Here is a 19,419-nt window from a genome sequence, read left to right as displayed (position 1 = left end):
ATTATATTATATTTATTAATTTATACTTAAATTTTTAATTATGACTTGCATCATCAGAAGATGAGTATATTGACTATCACTTTAAGTGTTGCTTCAACCAATCTCACTAATTTATCTGAAATAGCTAGTATTTTCAGAACAAATAACAATGTATTACTGACATATTTTTTATGTTTGACGATTGAGAATAGTTTATATGTAGTACCGAGTAGTGAGTAGCGAAAGCATGTCCACACTCCAGGCGGAGTTGCATTTAACATTAAATGATTTATTTTTTGTGTAATCAGTGTAAAATAAAAAAAATCGGCTTATGGTACAAATCGGTGGCGTTGCGGCCAAAATTAAAATAAACAAATAACAGCGCGTGTGTCAAGTCGGGTGCCGCTGGGCGCTGTCCGGCGGCGGAGTGGGCAGAGGCGCGAGCCCCGACGCCGGGAGGAGTCGTCGAGGGGCGTGAACATGGCTACGGGCGCGACTCCCGCGCCGCTTTCGGTGCTACCGGCCCTGCTGGCCCTCGCGTTATTGTGGGCCTTCTCGTCTGCCGCCCCCGGTACGTCTCGAGCGCAAGTTAGCCCAGCTAACTCGCGTTTTCACTCTTAGATCTCATTTCCCATCGAAAATCCCAACGCACTTCCGCCTTTTTCTTTGTCTTGGCTGCTACAAAGTCGCAATTGATCAATTCACAAATTTGCACGCGTTTCCCTATCTAATTCCATTTAATTAGCGGATTACAATGCGACTTGTGCAACGTGTCACATTTTCGAATTACAGCTAATTAACCTGTACTTTAATCTATTTATAGATTTATGAATCATTTTCATGTTTTTCTATAGGGAAAATTGTAGTTGTTAATGATAAGAGTGATGACGTTTTGGACATTGATATAAAATCTAAGATACACGTAAATGTAACAATTTATAATTTCCATGTCTATAATTACTTGTGCCAAATTCTAAAATCAATTTTTTGTGTATGACCAATGCATATGGTCTGGTAAAAAATAATACTCTTTCTGTTCACGATGCTTGATTTTATTGGTATTGGATACTAATACAATTCAATCTAAGATTGCTTTCCTAATTAGCCTGGTGAGAAACGATCCGTACGTATTCAGCCCATCAAATTATGCCATCGTTCCCATTTTACAGAGTTCTCATAACGCTCGATTGAATTTTTCTGCTATTTCTCCCGAGGTGAACGATGGTCTGTATCCACTTTAAATTTGATTAAATTCGATTCGACGGTCAGTGCAAGACTCAAATTATAAACATAAATTTCTCGATGGAAACTTGTTTTTAATTGCGGTAGTTGCACTACTTCCTTTTTAAATTCATGTAAAATGCGATGTTGATTCATTTTTATTTTGAGCTTCTTAAACATCCAAATTCGAAAGCCAGTGCCCGTTTAGAATTAATAATGAAAAAGTGTCTAAAAACGGCCATATCTTTTGTATCAACCAAATGTATTACATATCACATGATATAAATTGGTTTTAAAATTATACCATCGGATTATGATTACTGAAATATGACACGAAAATTATTTATTATGACTCATCTAAGTACCTAGCGAATACTCTATTTTGAGGTTTATTTATTTATTGGAAATCTTCCGTTGTAACATGACAGGCGCTAGCCTAATGCGTTACACTGGGGTAAACATAATCAACAACTACTGAGTCAGTTGTGAGACATTACAGCTTACTCGACTTATTTTTTTAATTATTATTCTGATTATTGAACGGAATTATAATTTAATAATAATTACTAATGCCGATCTCTCAAACATGATATAAATTGAAAAACACATTTTTATATTAGGTTCGAGCCCGGGCCTTTCAGGTATTATTAAGTACATATATTCCTAAAACTGTCATATTTATAGTCACAAATTCACATTAAAATTAACCCTATGGTTGGAATTGGTATATAAAAAATGCTAGATTCTACCTGTCTCGTATATTAACATCAGCGAACATGGTCGGTAGGTACTGTTATACTCTTGAATTGAATATGATTGAGACGCAATTATTTTGCCGTGACTAATTTGCTTACCACAGGAATCGAGCTATATGAACGTTATGTAATCTTGATACTGAGAACACGCAGGAATCGAGTTATATGAATGTTATATAATCTTGATACTGAGAACAATAAGGTACTGTTGCCTCATGAAATACATTAAAGATCGCCGCAAAGGAAATGCATCACATGTTAAATATATATATATAAAGGAAGGAAATAAAGAGTCAGACACTTGCACTCGGAGAGAGAGTGAGTGAAGTCAGAGCCAAGTCATTCATCTAATCAATTCTTCCTCCCAGTTCTTAACAGTACTACCTGACCTGTCAATTTAGTGTTAAGAAACATATGTTATCTATGAGATTTTCATTGAGAGATTAAGAAGATAACAAGGCGTACATCTTTTTGAATTTAAATCAAAGATGTTATATTCAAACCAAAATTCTGTTATATTGAAAAAAAATCTTAAAAGGTCAAATGAGAGAACCGACATATTATCTTATATCCCCGCGCCTCTCTTTTAGGAGTGTTGGGATACAATTCAAAGTTGTATGTTGCTAAGCATTTCTTCAAATTACTGAAAGGTGCTGTCGACAATCCAGCTATTCTCAAAGAATTCCAGTTTTGGGTTCCGAAACGTCTTCAAGAATTACGATCGCGTCCTTTTTTCATGCACGTTAGGGCTAGGACGTCCGCACTTGCGGACTAGCCTATGGCTATGGCCATCCGGCTCCTTAATACGCTAGCATTACACATTGACTTGAATAATGTTAGCTATGAGGAGCTGGTCCAGTTCGTAACGTTTAATTTTGATATTTTATGATTTTTTATTTTGTTTTCTTTTTTTTGTGTATTATTCTAATTATGTATATATATATATTTAAAGTATTAGATAATACAATTATTGTTTTCGACCGACAATAACAGCACAATTTTATGCAATCAGCTCGACTGCCTGTAATATGCCGTTAGAAAAATAGGTCATCCCTTTTGAATCATAAAGAAGTGTTCTTGCAGCATGATAAAGTGTGTCCACGTGTTTTTAATTATAAAAGAGTTTGAAATGGACACTGTTCCGCGTCTAATTCTCTGGATCTTGTGCCACCAGTTTACAATGTCTTCAGATTCATCGAAAATAATTAAGAAAATGTTAAAGCGAGACTTTATTTAATTTCAATATTATGAAAGAAACATTAGAAAGTTGAAAAAGGTCATTTGATAGACAAGCCCTTTATTGTAGCATAATAAAAATATATATTAGAAAAAAATAGCCTCTGAAGCATAGCCCATTAAAAATGCATGATTATTTCTTCAATGATGCCGTCATTCAATTCTTCTCGCTAAAATAGCATAAGCCGATATATCGGATTTTGGCAATCAAAGGGTTAACGATCTTCCACAATTTATATTTTAAAATATATATTGTGCACAAATATTATCACTTACTTATATTATATGTATCAGGTTGTCTTATAAAGTCTTTGCGTTTTTTTCTTTTACACTTCCAAAAATGTATAACTTTTTATAAATTAACAATAATTTCATTATTCTTTTGGTGTTTGTTAACAGTAGTCGTATCAATGCTGCTATTTAATAACAGGATATTTTTTGTTTCGATATTTTCAACCTTAAATCAACAATTGCAGTAATGCAATGGACAGGGATGACATTAAATTTAGAAAGTGTCAAATGTGGTTCTAAAAATTTCGTTCTGGTAATTTTGACAATAAATATCTACGTAAGTCATTAGTGGTTGTTAGTGAGGATATTAAGGCTGCTATCAAAGCAGGTTCGAGATTCATGGGAACTCCTTTTTCACCAACCGTATTCTTCAGACATTGCTCCAAAAGACTAATTTATTTAGATCCCTGCAACAGTTTTTAGGTGGGGAAAAAATATTTAAAGAATTTATTGCTTCTAAAAATACATTATTTTTCGAATCAGATACAAAAAAAATGATCAATGTATGGAGAATAATTGTAGAAAAAGATGGAGAATATATAATTTAGTGAAAGTATTACACGTTTTAAACTTGTACTCATTGACAACCTGATATTCATAAAATATGTTTTCTTAGTGTGGTACTGCACATGATTCCTGGTTCGGATGAATTCCAGATTAACGCTCACCTGAATTTGCTCCATACACGATAATATTCTAGATTAATATAAATTAATAAATATTGTACAAACTGGTTAGCGAACAAGCAATCTTCTACACAGGATGTTTACCACTGCCTTCCGATTATTTGACTCACAATTCACTTTTTGTAAAAGATAGCATATTATAATAATAAAAAACACTACAATTGCGCTATCTATAATAATAAAAATACACTATCGTTTCAGATTTTTTTGGTAATAAGAAGCTCATTGGTTTGATGTTTTTCTTACAGCTTGTAATAAAATGTTTTTTTGACACTACTGTGCCAATTAATAAGAATTTTGCTTTTTAATCCACCTAGATCATTTTTCATTTATAACTGCAAACAGCTTCATTGTATCCTAATCTGGGCTTCTTCATTGCGGTTGGAAATTTTCTTCCATTTGCAATAATCATACCTGTTGAACCATATTTTTGAACTCTTGATGCATATACGCAATAAATGTGAATTCATTATTTTTAATATATCATGTTTTTATTATTATTTATTCATATTTTTTACCCATTTACCAATTTATCCATCTACAATATTTGAAAAATTTCAACTCAATATAGTTTCTCTTTAATTAGTGATTATTATTTAATTATATCTCGATCGATCATCACAGATTATGAGATTAGGTTTTCATAGATTTGCCTGATCTCGCGGATGAATAATCAAAAATAAACCCTAGATAGGTTGGAACGTTATTGATTTTAAGTCTATAATTAATAAAATAAATGTCACTTATTTACCATTACTTTATAGTTGTTGATTGTGTTAAACCCGTTGTAGAGCATTGGGCTAATGCCAGTAATAAAATAGTTCAAGCAACAAGATATTAAAAGTTGTTTCACTTGTTGATAATTACTGATATTTTAACAAATAAAAGTTTTTTATCACAATCTCTTGATCTGTCATTGTTACATATGTATTTATTAAAATAATTGTTTAACACAATTAGGTCATTTTAATACCACCTACGATGTAACTTCGGGGAATAATTGTACTAATGTTTGTTTATAATTTTACTATACAATACTCTCCAATTAATAATATGTATTAATTTCAGGTGAGATTTCATCGGAGATACGTCAGCTAACAGCGGAAGGCAGACTGGCGAGTCCTTCAAACATCACGTGTGTGATTTCTCCGCCAGATTTAGAGATACAGTGGAAGTTTAACGATGCACTTCTATCGTTGAATGATTCAAAGTACGTTCTTGTCTTAAGATTTATATTATTTTATATAGATATGTTACATTAACGTCATTACTTTATAGTATCAAAGTTGATAAAGTAACGGAAAAGGGAGAAGATATGATGTACTTTCAACAAGTTTCTTTGTTACTGCTGAAAACTTCAACATCCAATCACGGAAATTACACTTGTGCCATTTTAGGCGATGTCGAACAAGAAAAGAAAGTGTTTTTAGATCTCCGTTTTCCATTGAAAGTAATCAAGCACACTGAGAGTCCAGTTCGTGTAAAAATCAGCGAGACCGCTTATTTAAATTGTATATTTGAAGGTATGTTACACTTGTGATACTGTTTCTATTGAGACATACGCTACTGACTATTATTGTTTAAGGATTCAACGTGACCGAAGTTAAGTGGCGTAGATCACATAACATGTCGCACTTATTTACGCCGGAGAATGTTCATTCGGCTAAAATGAACGAGACGCACATGAACGGCACTTTAAAATTGCCCGACATAAATAGAAAAGACAATGGTAAGTAATTTTGAAGATATTGTGTATATTAAATCTATGTTATTTATTGTTTTTTTTTTAAGGTACATATTTTTGTGGCAGCCGAGATCCTATAACGAATAAGATGGTTATATTTTCCATGGACGTTTTAGTATTAGATAAACCTCAAGTTAGCTTGGATTTCATCAAAGCTGTCGGCGCTCATAAGATATATCTGAATTGGACTGTATGTTGTTTTTATTTAATAATAATATTTATTTTATAACTTTTTTATGTTTATAATCCGTTTTTAGATTAACGATGGTAATTCTCCGATTGAATCGTATGGTCTGCAGTATAGAAAGAACGGAACTGATACGTGGATGCATTATTCGACGCCAATCGATGGAAAAAACGTGTCGTTTGTGATGACGGATTTAGATCCTGAAACGTCTTATCAGTTGAAAATTGACGCAAAGAACTCGCAAGGACGAGGACAAAGTTATTCCGATCACCGCTGGATAAAAACTCTGATAGAAGATCCTTATTTCGTGCCGAACATTTCCATCAAAGGCTTCACCATGGGTGCGATGACCATCGGGTGGTTCGGTCCTCCCGAAAATCTGGCCGAATACGTTCATTATTACGAGCTGATCGCTAAAGAGACGGACAGTCCGAACAGCCCTGAAAAAGAAGCGATTCAGTCGGGCAATTCTAGAAGCTTGATTTACATGTTTGATCATCTATTGCCTGCCACTACTTACACATTCCAGGTGATCTATATTTTAATGTCATACAAATCTGAAAAATATTATATGAATTGAGTTGTACGGCGTTCTTATCTCGGTTGAGAAAAAAACAGGATGTGTGTTATCCTCTGATTGAATTTTAGGTGAGGTCATGTTCCGAGCTAACCAGAGAATGTGGTCAGTGGTCTGCGCCAGTGAATGGCTCTACATTGGACAGCTTAGCAGGGCCCCCGTCGATAACATCATACGCATGTGCATTTGATAACATCAGTGCTTCGAATTTTGTATATGTGGCATGGCAAGCACCCACAAAGCCCAACGGAGTAATCAAAAGATATATTGTAAGTATGAATAAGTGTCCGTATAAACTGTAGAAACAATACTTCTACCTTATTTATATTTCCTCATATAATTTCATTAAAATAAGAGTTAGTTGTACTATTTGACAACCCTGTATTGTTTCTACCAAGCACACAGTTACCTCAAGCTCCTTAATTTAATTAACGCCTTTTGAACCCCGCGCTTTTAACATAAACCTGCGCTGAGTTTGCTTGTTTATTTTTCGACACTCATGTTGTGTTTCTCAAACTCGATTTAAATTTTATTTTTGTATATGACTCGGTTATTGTGCACACGAAAATTCTGAATATTGGTGATTGTTTAATTATTGTCAAATATATTTTACTTTTAATTGCAAATGCTTAATCTTTATCTCTATTTTTAAGTAAAAATTGGTATAATAGGAAATGTAAGTGTATTATTTTTAAAACATGATATATTTAAATTAAAATCATACTAACATATGTTATACAGGCGGCCCTCGACTTTTGCACATAATTGGTTCCTGAAAATGTGTGCGAATGTTAAATGTACGAAAGTCGAGGGAAGTAAAATAAAAATTTAAATTGTGTGTATTTTAAAATATTTATTAATCAAGTAAATATAAGATGTTTAAGACACGTTTAAGTGGGGTTTGCGGGTGTTTCCTTTGAAAAGTTATCAAGAGTTAACTGTTTTCACTATTCTTTTTCTTTTCTTCATATAGTATTTTATAACATGCTATGTTTTTATTGATCACCCCACGCACTTGAGATATGCGTTCTCCATTGGGATCACAATCTTCCATATTATATAAAAATTTGTCAAGGTGCGTGAAGGCTTCATTCATATTTTTCATTGTTAAAGAGTTTTCCAAAATAAACCTGTGTCATCTACATTAAATATTTGGCTAGAGAAATATTCTCCATCTTCAATAATTTTGGATAATTAGGAAATAAATTCTTTTGCAGCATCTTTATTTGCATCAGCCGATTCTCCAATAAATTTAATATTATGAAAAAAATACCTCATTTTAAAATTGTAAAACCAACCGTTACTTGCTAGAAAAATCGTGTTAAAATATTTTTTTAATTTCTCCTTCCAATCTTTGTGCAAAATAAGAGCTTTTGCTTGAATAATTGAAATACTCAGAGGGACATCTTTTTGATGTTGGTCATCGATCTACGATGACAAAGATTTTACATTTCATCCATGTTTTTTTTTTGCTGTGTTTTTTTGGAAACATTATTAAAGATTGTGGAAATATATCTTTATTTTCCACAGTTTTGAACATATTCTATAATTATATTTTTATTTTTGCAATATTGAACATATCGTAGACCTTTTTGTATCATACGAACGTCCGATTGAAGCAAAAGATTCACCGCTATCAAAACGTTTTTTAAAAAAAAAATTATATTTAAAAAAATTGTTTTTTTTTTTAAATGTGCGAATTGTGCGAAAGTCGAGGGCCGCCTGTACATTATTTTTTATATATATTTACGTGTTCTTAAATATACATATATGTATATGTGTATATTGATTATCTATGATCAGAATTTTTGTTATTTGAAATTTTCACTATGTGCAATTTTCATTTCCGCAATAATAACTGAACCATATCTATAGAAATGTACAATATATTTTTTCTTTTGCGTTCTACTTGACATTTTTTGTACAGTTGACCCCCCAATAACACGGTAAATTGGGAACTAGAGAATACTCATACATTTTTTTGCATTACACACGTACGAATCAGATACGTGTAGTGAGATTTTCTCCCTTTGGCTCACTCACACATAAAGTAACGGGCACCCAAATAACACGTCCTCAATTGACCGTGCTATTGGGGAGTCTACGGTATATATAACCAGGAATGATAGAATAAATATACAAAGCAAAAATAAATTATCAAATATTGAAAAATAAATAAAGTAAATTTGTATAATAAAATATTCGAAGCTTTAAACACTAAATTTAAATTTTTGTGAATGGACAATGAACACTAAAATAAATAAACTGTTTATGATTTACGACGGGAGAAATTTATACTTGCTCCTTACCCGAGATAAGATTTAAAATGAATACAACCATCAAGCAATTGCGTGAAATATTTACTTTGAATAAGTTAAAATATTACATTTTGTATTGATTTTTAATTTACTTAATTTTTTGTTTAGCCACCCCTAAAATCGGCCACCCGTGTGGTTCAAAAAGTTAAAATACTTAAAACAAATCTCAACTGCTTATATTTTATATAAACCATCATAATCTATTATTAGCTTGAAATAGAACACCCAAAGGGGATACGAAATCTGTGCAATGAAACATGTCAATACTCATAAATTTATTTTTCAGAATAAATTAACATTATTATTATTATTCAGGCGACTCATAACTCATACAGATGAGATTAAAATAAATTAATAATTTTTTTATGTGCACTCAAAAAATATAAATGAATCTTCCTTAGAATAACATTAATTATTTAATCTTCTAGCTGGAGTTATCAGGAACTGCTTCCTTTATAAACAACAATGGCATTATTGAGCATGCGACTTGGGGTCCGAAAACTCGCAGCTCTCAAGACACATCAAACAGCTCGCGCTTTGATACAGTGCCACCAAATACCAACTTCACGGTGAAAGTCAGTGCAGTCACACGAACCAAAAGACCTGGAGAACCAGTATGTATTCATTTTATATTTTCAACCCTTGATCCAAAAATGTTTTACACTGAATTTAACATTGACAGGCTTATGTGCAATGCGTTACTCCGCCGTCGGCTCCTCCTCGAGATTCTCTCCAAGGTGTCAGATGGGTCAAGATCAGGGAGAATAACGGAGGATGGATGTTTAAGCTGTTCTTGCCCAGAGTCACTGAGAGAAACGGAGCTATATGCTGCTATCGAGTGTTCTTAGTGAAGATGAAGAATCAGCAGAAGTTGTCAGATATGCCTTCCCCTGAGCATTTAGCTATTTCGTCTTATAAGAAAGTTCATAACGGAAAGCAAAGTTTTGGTGCTTATGTTGCCGAAATGTTCACTAGGTATAGGTATACATCTTCAAAGCATTCGTCGAGTGATTTTGATTTTAATGATTTTTTTTATGTCATGTAGTAATAGTCTCGAAGCGGATGTGATATTGGGAGACGGAATTGTGACAGATAACGATTCAAAGTCAATGGAACAATGCAGGAAGTGTACAAGTGTGTTGTCGAGTAAAACAGCTGCAACTACTCCGTTGTCTGTGATTTCTTTGAGCACTGTTGGACCTATTAGTCAAAATGCTCAAAATCAAGTAGATAATCTACAGCTGGAAAAGGCGGAGGAATTTATCACTTTTAAAACTATTGAAGAGAAACCGTTCATTCGTGTTGGAAGCAAAGCAGAAGCAACTGCGTATCCAGAGCTGATGAACGATGAACCAGCTTATCGTAAGAATAATTTGAATCATATTTAATTCCATTTGTGTAGCATTTTCGTTATTTATTAATGAGATATAATTTTGTTTATAGACGATAGAAGCAAAATTCACGCCAAGAAGAAAATGTTTGCCGAGGACTCTATTAAAGACAATCACAAATCTCTGCTGAGAGAATCGAGCAATGCACAAATCTGGTACAACGACGACACTCACTCCAGCTTCAACGACGAAAAAGACTTTCCACTAGACAACGAATTCTTTAAAATTCAACGGATTTATCACCAGAACAGAATGAGGCCGTACACTTTCGAAGACGCGCCAGACAACCAGAAGTCTGATTTGACCAAGATGGAAGATATAGAATTGGATAGAGACGATTCTGTCGTTTCTAACGCAGACGAGAACTTGTCGGACGACTCGGCCTTTGAATTGTACGGAAATCATTTACCTAAGAGCAGCAGTCAGAAGTTAAAGTACCTGCACGGTCATAAGATTGTGCTGAGAGACGTGGAAGACAAGATTGAATCAAGTCATAGGAACGAGAAGAGCTTGAGCGAGTCGTCTCTGCTCAATCTGGACGGCGACTCGGACGGTGCTAAAAAGTTAGAGAAGGCCAACGATGTGAAGCTGACCGAGGAGATTGTAGACGTGAGCAAGATTGAGGCGGACAAAGCCGAAGCTGGAGACGAAACGAGCATTTATGACGGACCGTTAGATATGGATTCAAATTACACGGCTTTTGTAGAAGTGCTAGGTATGTTTGCCGATACTATAACAGTTATGTATATGTTTTGATTTTCGTTTAAATTACAGTTTCTTCCGATGATTCCGAAAAGACGATGTTGATGTACAGCGATTACATGAATGTTTTAAAACCTGGACCGAATATGATTAACTCAAGTGATGATAATTTAGAGTTGATTCTGAAGGTAATAATGACACTACAAGATTGTTGCCGCATTGAAAAATCTTTGTCTAATTACTAAATTTGTTTTAATAGATCGTTGCCGGATGTGCCGTACTAGTGTTTATAGTCTTGATCATAATATTTGTGGTGCATGAACACGGTCGCAGAAAAGCTAGAAATCAAGGAGTGGAGATGCATACTCTTCAATCTACATTATGGTATTTATTTATTTATCTTTTTATATCAACATATAGAATGTGTGTTTGACTAATTATGTATTACAGGAGCTTCTATCAAGGATTGAAGGGCGGAAGACATCAGCTAGTCGCTCACAGTCCTCCTGATATTCCACCGATTACCAAAGACAATCTTTTAGCTGCTTATACAGAGAGACAAGTTGATTCCGGATACGGTTTTCAGCATGAGTTTGAAGTAATTATTTTTCTTCAACTTCACTGAATAAAAATCGACTCACTTTAATTGCAATATTTTATTCAACAGTTATTACCCGATTGCTTCCATGATCGAACTATGGAAGCTTCAGAAGCCAGAGAGAATCAATCCAAGAATAGATATCCCGATATTAAATCCTACGATCAAACCAGAGTTAAATTAACACAGATTGACTCGATAGTTGGTAGCGATTACATCAATGCAAATTTCGTAATGGGATATAAGGAGAGGAAGAGGTTCATTTGCGCACAAGGACCTACAGACGTGACAGTGGACGATTTCTGGCGAATGATCTGGGAGTACAACTTGGAACTAGTGATCATGTTGACGAATTTGGAAGAATATTCAAAGGTTAAATGCTCCAAGTATTGGCCTGATCAGCATCAACAGGATAAGATGTTCAACAATATAAACGTTCATCATATAAGCGAAAAAAGGTATGACCTAGCTTCTGTGCCTTACTTTGCCTCCTTATTAACACATTGCGTACCGTGTGCACAAATTTGTGCGTTTCAGAAACCTTGCGTTGCATCCGTGTGCACAAATTTCATACGAAAAAAACCCACGTAAACTGCGTATTTACTGTAACGTATTTATTTAGGGATTTACCTACGGATGTTACTAATATCATATTAACTAAAAATAGTTCAAAAAAGTAGAAATTCTAAATTTCAGAGGCTCAAAACTCGGGTAAAAAAAATTCGTTTCAAGATGTATGTTTACATATATATATATATACAATTTTTTTTCTATGGAATTATCTCATATATTATTTATTAGAAATAGTGAAATCAGTCAACACCAAATTGCGAATCACATATCAATAATATATAAATGTTATTAATTAATTTTTAACACTTAACGGTCGATTTACGCGGCGATATTCGCAAGACACCCAACCGTCCAATTTTGAACAAATGTAACGTTTCCGTTAGGTTAAACGCATGCTGTTATAAAAAAAGTCACCGAAAAACCTTACCTTATCGCTTTGATTCAGGTAAAAATGGTATTTTTTTTAGAGATATGCTTCTTGAAATTCTTATCTACAAAATTACAAAAAACCCAAAATAGTCAAAGGTAGAGTACGCTCAGGATAAGGATTCCGGTTTGTTATTGTGTGCGTGAACTGTGTGGTTCAAAACAATTTCGCTCAGAATATTTAATTTTTTATTTTAAAAGAAAATATATGTTTATTTAACATACATACATCTGAGCTAAGTTGGAAATTTTAACGGACAATTAAAAATATATTATATAATCGAAGAAACCAGACATTGATGTCATTAATTAAATATTTGCAAAATTCAAAATCTTTCACTAGTCAAAAAAATAATGAAGTCCTTAGCTATTCTTCAAAAGCAAAAAGATATAAAATGGGGAAAGAAATTATTCGCAGATTGTTTAATGGCTCGACGACTCTAATAAATCATTACAATCCATTGAATAAATTAAAAAATTATCATTGGCGCAACGATAAGAATAATAACTTTTTTAAGCCTTACAGAGAATAGTGTAAAAAAACCAACAACGTACGGATTAATGGAAAAATAATTAAAATATTGTAATCCACGGGTAAGAGAATGAATAACTTACAGTGTATATTTGAAGGCTTGATATCAATTAACCCAGATATGCCCAAGAAATTTTGTTCTCTTAAAATTTCATTTATAAATAAAAAACAGTGGCACGAGTTTAGTGACCTACCCATGGGACAGTGGGCATATCTGGGATAAACCAATATCAACACAAAATTATTTAAAATAAATCACTAAAGAAGATCGAACTTCTGTGCCACACTGCACTTTAATGACGAATACCAGCGTTGACGAATCAGCGACTGTCCCTAAAAGAGAAAGCGAGACAACGAAGTACACGCTACATCGCTTCTCCCTCTCATATACATGTACACGCACACAATTACAAACCCGCATCCTTATCCCGAGCGTACTCTAACCGCATTAAAAATGAAATGTTGAGCCAGACCTAATATCTAAGTACATATTATCAACCCGAAGCATTATAACAAAAAAATCAGTGATTCTCAACGTTTAATTGTGTTAATTTATTTTACAACTTTTTTGGATTATTATATTTTGTTAGGTTTACAATTTATTTCATACTCCTTCATTTATTGATACTATTTTCTAAGAAATAAATTACAGTAAATCAAATTCAAAATTTTATAATATAAAATATAATGTTTTTTTATTTATTATTATTTTCTGTTATATATGTATGTACATTTTAAGTTTCTTATAAATTAATTTGTGTAACTATCCAAGCACATTGGTTGTTCGAGTGTGTATCTTTATTGGATGCGAAGTATGTAGTAAGTGTGCGTTTTTCATTATTTTAACACATTGCGTATCGTGTGCTAAAAATACAAAAAGTGGTAAATATATAATATTAACGCAATAAAATGTTTAGAATCATTGATATTTTCTTATTATACTAAATATACAATATAAAATAACACATAATTTATAACAGAATTATAAAATAATAATACATAAATAATAAAAGATTGCATTTAGCCAAAGGCAAACGTTACGTTTGTTCGAAATTAGACGGTTGGGTGTCGTGCAAATATCGCCGCGTAACTTGACCGTCAAGTGTTAAAAATTTGGAATTGATCGTATAGGTCACAAAATTAGATATTTTTAGTTTTTATTATAAAAAAACAGTATTTTATTATCATATTTATTATTTTTATTCAAAAATATATATATTTAGTTATTTTAAACAAAAAATTATATTTTATTTTATTGGTACGCGATCCGCAGTTTGACGTTTACTGATTTTATCATTGCGAATACAAAAAACGATCATCATGAATCTGTTTTTAAAATTTGACGTTAAAACATTAACTAATTAAAAAGAGTTATGATGAATTTTCTAATTTTCGCAAATAATCCCTGCCGCACGGCTCCATTTTTAGGAATAATGCCCGGTATTCAATGTGTTAATACCACAAACAATTAAACGTCATTCAAATTAGAAATTATAAAGATATGTATTTCAGTTTATTTTTATTTTTTAAAATGATGCATCTGACACTTCGAATTTTTATACAAAAAATATTTGCAACACTAAAAACACGCTAAGTTGTTCTTCAATGTGTATTGTTAGTTTCTCGAGTGAAAAACCAATAAAAGTCACCCATCTTTGCTTCGTCCCAAAATACTTGATAGCTACGTAAATTAAGTAAAAACACTTTCAGAATGAAAAATACAGAAATTCAACAATATCACGAAAACTGTTCTACTTTATTAATTTTTGATTTCATTTTCGGATTCAGCGTGCAATTTTATATAGATGGATTAAAAAAGCTGCTATGCCCTAAAAATTTTCAGCAGTCCTTCTAATTCATGTCTATATATACATACATATTTTAGAGGAAATTAAATTTTAGATATTCCGATTACATCATACGAGAGTTGAAAATCACCAAACAGCCGATGACGACTTCCAATAGCAATAATCAAATCATCGAGGCTAACGGCGTGCCTAAGAAAAACGGAGGTAAATTGAGAATAAGACTATATTATATTTATAGGCTCTTGAATTACATTGATAAATTACAGTGAGCGAGATAAATAACGGACACGGTAATACTGGAACTTCGGCCGAGGAAAGGATCGTTCATCAGTATCACTTCTTGATGTGGAAAGATTTCGTCGCACCCGAATATCCACACGCTATCCTCAAATTTATAAAGGTGTTTAGCTTTTCCGTTAGTTTTTTGGTCCATAGTATGGATTTGCTCATTTCGTGTGTTTTTATGCCGCAGAGGATGAACGAAGCTTCTCCAGCTGGAAGACCGACTCTGGTGCATTGCTCAGCGGGCGTCGGACGTACCGGAACTCTAGTCGCTTTAGATTGTCTCCTGCAGCAACTGCAGGCGGAAGGAGAAGCTTCGATATTTAATACGATATGCGATTTGCGACGTCAAAGGAATTTCCTCGTGCAGAGTTTGGTATGTAATGTATTATACAATACATCAAATACCGAGAGAATCGATTTTAATTTGATTATAATACGAATTATTTATTTCATTAGAAACAATACGTATTTGTGTATCGAGCTCTTGTGGAGCATGCACAATATGACGATACAGAGATTCCGGCGTCTCGTCTGAAATCGACGGTAGATCGTCTCAAGCAGACCGCTGAGAATAATGATACGTGCGCTTTGGAAGACGAATTTGAGGTATTATGATTGATAAAAGTATTGTTGATTTTCAATCAATCAATGCAATTGACTGTCATAAGATTAAATGTTATTATCATAAGTAATTAGAGCTAATGGTTGTTTGAATATCCATGATCTTTAATTGCAGAAATTGAAACAGCCAATAATGGAAGTGATTCGACCCTATACTGCCGGGAAGTCTCCAGAGCACATAGCTAAGAATAAAAGCGAATCTGTCGTTCCGTATGATCACAATAGAGTTATTTTACCACCCATTGCTACCAAAGAGAATTCAACATACATCAACGCTTCTTTTATTGAAGGTACTTGATCAAACACACTTTATTTTGAAACGTACTTAACTTACATGTAACTTTATGGACGTTCTAGGATACGATAATGCCGAATCTTACATAATTGCTCAAGATCCGCTGCCCACTACAATTGCCGATTTTTGGAGAATGGTTTCCGAACAAGAGATCAACACGATTGTTATGTTGAGCGAGGTATTATCATCTCATATTTTATAGTACATTCTTAGTTGCTCTATTGATTGATTTGCACGTTTATTACAGCTCGGTGAAGGAAAATGTCCACGTTACTGGGACGACGATGAGATTCAATACGAGCACATCAACGTAACGTATCTTTTGAGCGAATCTTGTCCGTATTACACGAGGAGAGAGTTCCAAGTCACAAACACAAAGGCGAGTGGTTGTTTGTCATAGTTTTTGATATATGAAGTTTGGATATTCATACTTTTTTTATTTACAGAATCAAGAGCGAGTCAGAGTTACGCAGTTTCAATACCACGGATGGCCCACAGTGAGCGGACAAGTTCCGGAGGTGACCAGAGGGATCATAGAGCTAGTGGGTCAATGCGGCGCTAGTTCTCCGACTGGACCGCCGATTTTAGTACATTGCAGGTAATTGATTATTTTTTCAATTGTTAAATATTGAAAAATATGTTCATATATTTGCAATAAGTGCTGTATAATCATGTAATTTTAAATTTTATAGTCTCGGTACGGATCGTTCTTCGATGTTTGTGGCGTTGAGCATTCTCACAGTCCAGCTGAGAACGGAGCGCCGAGTGGACATTTCTACAGTGACGAGAAAACTGAGAAGTCTGCGGATGGGCTGTCTAGACACATACGTAATTATTTTTTTAATATATAGAGCCCACTTAATGCATATTTTAAGTGTATGGAATATGGTCCCCCCATATCCTGAATCAGGCTCCCTTCCTTTTTAATTAAATAGTTATACTATTTCCTTTTATTTATATAGATAAAAAAACTAATTTAAAGTTATTTAATTAATTGAAATCAAAATAAAACACGTTTTCGCATAAACCGGTGCAAAAGAGTTAAAACATCATTAAGGAAAAAAAATTCAGTAAGGTTTTGACGCAGGTGGAAACTAGTAAAAATTTATTAGTTAATATTACATATTGCGACAGACTGATGGGCTAGATCGGTGGTGGAGAAGCAGGCGGAGGGATGATGTCAGTGGAAGATGCTCAGAGTTCTTTTGCGGAAGTTAATCCCTCTGCTGCGGTGCTTGTATGGTGGAGTCCCTCTGGATGTGAGCGTCCATGACCGTATATTGTCCGCGGGCGAGCAGTATCTTCGCTTCTCTTCCACTTGGGCTGTGTCTGCCGGTGGGGCGAATCTGCCAGTGTCTGCCATCTCCTCATTGGAGACCAGCTTTAATTTTTCAGAGTTGCAAAGCTTGCTGACGAATCAATCATGCAGCGACCATTCAGCCAATCGTTGCACTCGCTTCTTAGAACAACGAAATATGTATACGCCTTTAGAAAGTGACATTTTCTTGATGGACATCTCCGAGGTCGAATTGTGCAATGGGAATATTGTAGACTTACAACGCATTTTGTCTTCCGGTGATATATTGTTTCCTGTGACCGTTTCGCAACAAAGAAATATTCATTCAATGCACTGGAGAAACCTTGCGTGTTATTTATATGAAACCCTTTTTTGTGTGGTCCCATCCTTTACACTTCTTGTTTCTCTCAATTGTTGATGAAAGATTTTTTATAATAATAATTTATTAGTTATTGATCCATTTGCATGATTCATATTTTAAAAATAATTTAATGAATTTAAATTCTATGTAATTTTATTTCTTTATATAAATTTACGGGTAAAAATCCGTCAATTTGACAGGTGTCATTAAATATAGGTATATATATAATGACTAGATTTACAAAATTAAGTTTGCGAAAATAAAAATAGTGCTAATATATTTTGCATTGTTCAAATATAAAAAGTCGTGAAAACTCCAGAAAAATACCGTCTGATACAAATCAAATCAGAAACCCGTCAATTTAACGGGTTTCGTAAATCTAGTGTTAAATATAATCACCGGCATAACTAGCGGAACAAGAGGAAAAATATATGAAAACATGTTTCATTGGCTGGTTCTCTTATTTCTTATTTTATGTCGAATTTTTTAAAAAAAAAAACAAAGTAATCTGATTTTTTTTTTTAAAATAATCTGAACAATTTCGTTCCCACCGCATTTTTGATATTTCTGTAACTGTTTTAAGATAAGCATAAAAATACATTAGATAAGAATAAAAATATTTACATTAGATAAGCATAAAAATATGCACATATCTGTTTTAAGATAAGCATAAAAATATTTACAATACCAATAATAAAGACAGACTTTTCCGAAATTGCGACAAACGAATTCTAAGAATTTCGGTCAAAACATGAACGACAAGTCAAATTAACTCCGAAGACAAACAAAACTAATCGATCTCGTAAGAATAGTGAAAAAATAATTTTATAAAATCGGCTAGGTACCCGCCAACCCCCTCCTTTGTGGGAGCCATGGTATGGAATTTAAAAAATCAAAAACATTTATCACTGTACAATACCTGATTTTTATTTGTATGTCATATATTTAATATGTAAGTGTACTGCGGAGTAATACTTAAAATATGGACATATTTATAGAAATATTCACATAATAAGATGTATACTTGGTGTACATCACAGGAAGTAAATGTTAAATCTGCTATTTTGTCATCGAATAATGTTTACGTATAATAAAATTGTCAAAGATTAAAATCCGGCCAATTGATTATACAAATAATGTTGTTGTATTTTATAAAATCACACGGTATGTTTTGCTGAATCAATATAAAAATATTTAGTAAATAAATGAGTCATCATTTAATATTTCATCGTTTTGCACTGATTGGAATTTTTTTAAATAAATATTTTCTATTGTGTAGTTAAATTTGTATGTAACTATTCTAACCAATATTTTTCTTTCATGTTTCAGTTGCAATACGAATTTTTACACCGTGCCATTGTGAACTACGCCGAGTTGCACAACCTACTGAGTGATAGTTAAAATATTTTGAGACGTATTTGTACATTGAGTTGTTGAAAAGACACAAAGACTTGAATTTTTACATTTAATTACTAAATATATATATATATATATATATTTATATATATATATATATACCATTATTATTATAACTAT

At 33.2% G+C, this 19,419-nt stretch overlaps 1 protein-coding gene across 2 annotated transcripts; it reads left to right on the top strand.

Moving 5' to 3' along the window:
- The first annotated feature begins 352 nt into the window (after nucleotides 1-352).
- Ptp69D (Protein tyrosine phosphatase 69D) lies at nucleotides 353-19,419 on the top strand. 2 transcript variants are annotated; one of them, XM_088189497.1, is made up of 25 exons: nucleotides 353-550; nucleotides 5,237-5,378; nucleotides 5,447-5,691; nucleotides 5,754-5,897; nucleotides 5,960-6,102; nucleotides 6,170-6,628; nucleotides 6,748-6,945; nucleotides 9,423-9,608; nucleotides 9,677-9,969; nucleotides 10,040-10,356; nucleotides 10,438-11,100; nucleotides 11,160-11,275; nucleotides 11,347-11,471; nucleotides 11,538-11,685; nucleotides 11,755-12,143; nucleotides 15,119-15,228; nucleotides 15,291-15,424; nucleotides 15,497-15,682; nucleotides 15,766-15,915; nucleotides 16,046-16,220; nucleotides 16,288-16,403; nucleotides 16,473-16,604; nucleotides 16,672-16,823; nucleotides 16,918-17,053; nucleotides 19,213-19,419. In XM_088189497.1, exons 1-25 carry the CDS (start codon nucleotides 460-462, stop codon nucleotides 19,282-19,284), a joined length of 5,022 nt encoding a protein of 1,673 aa, XP_088045623.1. In that variant the 5' UTR covers nucleotides 353-459; the 3' UTR covers nucleotides 19,285-19,419. The 2 variants fall into 2 exon arrangements, with proteins under 2 accessions (XP_088045623.1, XP_088045622.1); XM_088189496.1 differs by having other exon boundaries at nucleotides 9,677-9,975.

Source organism: Plectrocnemia conspersa, unplaced genomic scaffold, assembly GCF_051122295.1.
Source record: "Plectrocnemia conspersa isolate PC_06_02 unplaced genomic scaffold, ASM5112229v1 ptg000008l, whole genome shotgun sequence".
Lineage (NCBI taxonomy): Eukaryota > Metazoa > Arthropoda > Insecta > Trichoptera > Polycentropodidae > Plectrocnemia > Plectrocnemia conspersa.
This window is presented reverse-complemented; position numbering and strand designations above follow the sequence as displayed.

Excerpts from the sequence above, each read along its gene's own strand:
- Ptp69D (XM_088189496.1), top strand. The coding sequence starts at position 460 with ATGGCTACGGGCGCGACTCCCGCGCCGCTTTCGGTGCTACCGGCCCTG. Across the intron at positions 5,379-5,446 it reads CTATCGTTGAATGATTCAAA|TATCAAAGTTGATAAAGTAA; the intron begins GTACGTTCTTGT and ends ATTACTTTATAG. Across the intron at positions 15,425-15,496 it reads CTATCCTCAAATTTATAAAG|AGGATGAACGAAGCTTCTCC; the intron begins GTGTTTAGCTTT and ends TTTATGCCGCAG.